The sequence below is a fragment of the Triticum dicoccoides genome, chromosome 3B (genome assembly GCF_002162155.2).
Source record: "Triticum dicoccoides isolate Atlit2015 ecotype Zavitan chromosome 3B, WEW_v2.0, whole genome shotgun sequence".
NCBI lineage: Eukaryota > Viridiplantae > Streptophyta > Magnoliopsida > Poales > Poaceae > Triticum > Triticum dicoccoides.
Window position 1 is genome coordinate 506,561,056 of NC_041385.1, and position 5,719 is coordinate 506,566,774.

The following is a 5,719-nucleotide window of genomic DNA, read 5'->3' on the forward strand; positions in this document are numbered from 1 at the left end:
TGATTTTTTATTTGTATCCATATATGCATAAAATGTAAAATATTAAAATTTCAACATAAACCATCCGACCAGACCAGATGGTAAAATCCAAAACGCGGACGAGCATGGACGTTGCCCCCTTCGGCCGACCCAAACAAACAAAGCGGACCAAAATCACGTCCGTTTGTCTCGGCGGCTTGGAGTTGGCACTAGCTCAACGGTGGGAAAAGGGAGGTATTCACACGGACTACGCCTGCCATATTTCTAACGGTAGAACCAATGACTAGTTTATATTCCTTCAAAACAAAATTTCAACCTGATCCTTGGGATCACCTATAACTTATAGCCTTAATGTGGTGTCTGCTGCAGCTCCAGAGTTCACAACCTGGGCTTGGAATTCATGGCAACCTACTCCTAAATCGGTGAATTCGTTAATGAGACCCTTAAATAATATCTCTAGCGAGCACTTGAAATTTTGTGAGCAGCTTTTGTCACCCTCGTCAACATCTTGCACTCCGTCTCCAGCAAGGCATCCAACTTGGGCACCACCCATGTAAGCTTTGCATCCTACGAGGATGTCACGCCCATACTTCCGGAAATGTCCACCAATGAAGTGCTCAAAATGCTGCAAAATGTTGTAGCCAGGTCAAAAGCATGAATAGTCTTCGTAATACCGCTTACATTTTGGCACAGAGGGAGTAGATCATACACAGCACAACTGGTTCACCAAACACATTCTTCACAAACGAAATTGTATGACATCATGTGCAGATTTCCTGCCATGGTGTTAGCTATGCCTGTGCATGTTATGGTAACCGTTGGATCCTGGCTACTTTTTATCCGTGACCCATTTTTGTTTGACCTCCTATTGAGGTACTGTTTCGGACATTACATCTGTTTGTTTGCATGATTAAATATTTCTAACCGGGTTTCCCTAAAAAAGAATCTGACCAGGTGAGACCTGGGGATGGTTGTCAGCACTATTTTGCTTCAGAAGGTAAAAAAAATATTTGTTCCTCAAAAAAAGAAGGTAATCTGTGCTGCATCCTACAGCCGTACGTGGTTGGATTTTACCCCTATTGCTATTTTGTTCAGAACGACACCAAGCCTTGTGAAAGTACAGAAGAAATGTGAAAAAACACGCTAATACATAAGGTATCAATTACGCTGGTCCGCAAAGATGGTTAAAAAAAAACTAAAAAACCTGGCCTTAAGCAATGAGATTCAACCAAAAAATGCATGGATTCTACCATAAAAAATTAACAACCTGCTCTCAGGAAATGAACAAACCTAACATATAAAATTGCACAGATTGTGCCAATCAAGCAAGCAGCTAAGAACCTGTCCTCAGGCTACAAATAAACCTCCAAGAGATCGGTACTGGTTTGTAACAGAGGAAAGGGGTGCGAAAGTGTGTGTGTGTTGGGGGGCGGGGGCGTCTATGTTTTGAACTTCTTGTAGTGCGTCATGGCATACGGAGCACCGGGGCACTAAATCATTTGAACAGAACTGAAAAGTTGGTGCCCAATGCAAAAAAAAAAAATGAGGCCCACAGTTCAAGCCATCCTTATGTGAACGGCGTGCGCTGGTACAAAACATTGCGGGCAAACCATTTAACTGTTGGGATGGTGCGTGTGCTGACCGTGTGACATCATATGTCAGCCAAATGAAGTGTGTGTATCCAGCACCAGGGAGGCAGGGATAGTGAGACATTTCTGATATCCAGAAAACTAGAAAAGGAAAACATAGCACCAGTGTATAGATATTCATACCTTTGGTGGATTGCGAAGAGAATACAGCATGGTTCTACAGGATAGCAGAAAAGTCTCTTCATTATAAGCCAGGGACTGCTTCTCCCCAAGGGGTGTGTTAGCATACATCGAATGACCAGGTTCATTGAAATAAGGTTTAGCATTCAGCACCAAGGCTTGAATAGAGACCAGGACCTGCAACATAGTTGAAGTGGATCGGTTCCACATCTCACACCCACTACCAGTCCATGTGTTTAAGAGGCTAAGGCAGACTTTCCCACAGGCATAGAGATTTGGATTAAGCCGCAGACCTCCAGAGCGGTAATTCACTTGCTGAAAATAATAGTCACATATATACATCTCAAATTCTCACATCCATGCTTCGAATAGAGAGAGAAATGAAGAATGAGCTATACTATGTGTGTAGATGACATCACAGAATACTTACAGGAGGTTTACATGGATACTGGGAAGGGAAATAGACATCAAAAAAGAACAACCCGTCATGGTAAGGAGTGCCTGCAGGCCCAACTATGACAGCTCTAAGCAGGTCCATTCTGTCCTCATAAGCTCTTACAAATATTGTATCTGTTCAATTTGGAGAAAACTAGCAGTCAGTACATGAAACCACTGTACTCCATGAGTCCATGTTAGTGCCAAATTATATCCAAAAAGGGTACATTTGGCTAGCCTGAACTCGATGTCATTTCAAACATGCAAATGTAGTTGTAAACATCAATCGCCAGTACACCCGCTGTGGACGCACAAAGGGAGGAAAGGAAAGGCAATAGAAGAAATGTGCAACGTCTTCGGCAAATAGACCATAAATATTTTGTCCCTTACCTGGTAAATCTTTCCCTAGAACTTTCCATTCATGCTGAATTCTCTTCACCCAGTCCTTTGATGGCTGTTAAAGTGACAACTTAGTACTGAAGTGAGAAGATGGAATGCGGACAGAGCATCAACAGAATACAAAGCACTACCTTCTTCACGGTCCGAAACTTCAAATAAAAGTGATCACTGTGGTCACCAACAGTATCAAACTGCTTAAATGCCTTATACTTTTCCTCAATTTCACTTTCCACAATCTTAACTTGCTGCCGCTGCTGCGTTGAATCAGCAGGGGCCACATGTCCCCTTGGTAAATACAACCCCACACTAGGTGGAAAGCCGTAATGATCCACATTCAAGTTAAAGCTGCTATCGTTTTCCATCAAAGGGGTGTTGTAACTATAGTTACTGAAATCACCTTCATCATAAGCGTAGTGTTCCTCTCCAACTGCCCCCAAAACATCATCAAAATAAGCTGGAGGCAATGTACCTGTATGGTAAGTTCCTACGCTTTGCCATGGATAAGAAGCAAAAGAACTTGGGCCAGCAAAATCCGTAGGCAAGCCATAAATTGGAAGTTTGGGACCTCCATGGTATGTTCCCAGGCCATCCCATGGATAAACAACTTTGGCAGAAATAGCACTTGGCAAAGCAATGTCCTCGGCTGCCAAGCCAATCTGAGTGTTCCAACAGAGAAGCATGTATCAATCAATGGTAGATTGCACAAACCAATGGCATCAAAAGTAAGCAAGTACACAAAGGATCCACCTTTGCATTCTTCCAGCAATTTACAGGATGACCAACAGCTTGTTTATTCTTGTAATCCGATGTCTTTGCATCAATGATTGTAACTCCGTCATGATCATCATCAGCATCAAGTTCGATTATTTCATGAGGAGCAACCTGTTTATTAAACATGTGACGGTTAAAAAAAAGAGGCTGTGTGGTACATTCACAGCATGAACTTCTTTGAAGACTAAAAGAAATGCCAACCATTGCACTCCCACATTATACAATGCGCTCACGCACTTATGTTGATTTTGTGGGGGCGGCAGAAAGAGAGAGAGAGATTGCCATGCATTTTGCAAAAGGCAAAGCGAGAGAAATTTGACAGCCTCATTTGGTTTCCAGTTGATGTTCTTGCAGTTTTGTTTACATTTGTGTATGTATTGTTGATTCTTCTTTTATTGATAGAGACTAACTTTCCCACATAAAACTAACAGCATAACTGTTAGGCACTGTGGTGCTCTTTACAAAAAGAAGCCACATAACAAGACTCTAGTTCGTTCATACAGGGATAATGTATCATCTATATATAGTTATATATATATACCAATATAAAAAGACCCAAAGGGGCAGATCCAACTAATCTCGGCCATCAAACCATGTGCATCTAATGACCTACATTGCTCCAATGGTGAGGGCTCAACATGTTTAGCGTGCAATCATTATCAGGGGGTGTTTAGTTGCAAGGGACTAGACTTTTTTTAGTCCCAGGGACTAAAGAAAAAAGACCCTCCAGTAGAGTCTTTTTCTAGTCCCTGTAGAATAAGTCCCTCCTGTTTGGTTACATAGGGACTTAAAGGGACTTTTTTAGTCTAGTCCCTGTAACCAAACACCCCCTCATACCAAATATTAACATTAGCACAAACCGTGCAATTAATACTACTTTCCTAAAAACATATCCTACCTAATACATCAGCATGCAATTAATGTCACCTTTTTAAACTCTCAATTAATACCCTACATGATATCAACGTGCATTGCACATGCGCATTTACTAGAATATTTAGATTGCTATTACTAGAATATTTAGATTGCTAAGTTGAAACTGATACCGTTAGATTTTTCATGAGAAATATGTGCATGCTATAAAATTTCATAATTCTCTACTAACATGTGCCTACAAAAATTAATGCAAAGATGAATGTTGGAAATCGTGCGATGTCTAAACATCATCTATTTACACGGATGGAGTATTAGAAAGAGAGTTGGTTATACTCAGCTGCAGAAATTGTAAATGTTTTGCAAGAGGTAAATCCATGAAGCATAAAAACGGTCAAATCACTGCTTGTCGAAAGAAAAGTCAGATGACACCCTATCACTTCACATTCATCTGACTACTGAGGATGCTGGGGCATATTTTCTACCTTCCATGAAGTAGTATATCTGATGATATGCCTCAGTATCCTACTACCTTGGACAGAAATCACAGCTTATGCCAATATTGAGGCAAAAATCGTACTAATCGAAGGAACAATCATACAAAATTCATTCGAACCAGTACAATACTCAATCGGACAGTAAGAAACGTGGGACTGGGACCAGCCACCTGAAGCTATAACTAGAACTTGTACAGATCCGCAAACAAACATCATACAGACAATTCGAACATAACCTAGATAATACGTCTAAACTTAAGGCACCAAAAATGCATCGCAACCCTAATCCTCACCACACCATGCGTGCGGGTTGGGATTTCACCATCTAGCATCGAACAGTCCACGACAGGTCGACGGCGCGGCAGAAAAAAAAAGTACTTAAAAAGGCAGCCGCCTTTCCAGGCTCCACATCACCTGGGCCCGCTTCCGCTTCTGGCGGACGGAGTTCCATCCGGCGGCGACCTCCGGCGGCACCTCGACGACCTCCGGGTCGTCCAACACCAAGCTTCCCCCGAAGGGATAGCTCCTGCGACCAAAACCAACATCCGAAACAAAGACCCATCAGAAACCGAACCGTACCAGGGGAGCGCGGCGGGTGGAGCGGAGAAGGGCGGCGCACTCGCCTGGAAGATCCCTCCGCCATGGGAGGGGGGAGGCGGCAAATGCGCTCGTCGTCGGCGACGGCGGCGGGCTGCGCGCGTGGTGGGGGTTTTGTTTTGGGTGCGCCGGCGCGTGCGGAGCGAGAAAGATTTTTGCGATAAAAAGCGTGAGGAATAGAAGGGAAGGGGAAAGAAAGGGTCCAAATATTTTGTGGGATTCGGAAAGAGTGGGGCTCCCTCTTTCGGGCCAGGGAAGTGGGCCTGGCCTGACGCGAATCTGGCGTGTGGGCGCACACCGGTCAACTGGAGGTGTGGATGGGTGGGGTCCGGGCTGGTGCCTTTGGTTTGTTTGGTGCTTCGTCCTTCCGGATAACCTGCGAATCTTTCCAAGGTTGGA

The 5,719-nt window shown here is 43.5% G+C and overlaps 1 protein-coding gene across 1 annotated transcript; it reads right to left on the reverse strand.

Moving 5' to 3' along the window:
* Window positions 1-214: 214 nt before the first annotated feature.
* LOC119276781 (putative ubiquitin-conjugating enzyme E2 38) lies at window positions 215-5,473 on the reverse strand. The gene is made up of 8 exons (XM_037557936.1): window positions 5,347-5,473; window positions 5,138-5,249; window positions 3,330-3,464; window positions 2,714-3,238; window positions 2,574-2,637; window positions 2,179-2,318; window positions 1,752-2,063; window positions 215-604 (listed from the first exon to the last, which is right to left on the reverse strand). The coding sequence occupies exons 1-8, from the start codon at window positions 5,364-5,366 to the stop codon at window positions 320-322; spliced, it is 1,593 nt and encodes a 530-aa protein (XP_037413833.1). The 5' UTR covers window positions 5,367-5,473; the 3' UTR covers window positions 215-319.
* Window positions 5,474-5,719: the final 246 nt, after the last annotated feature.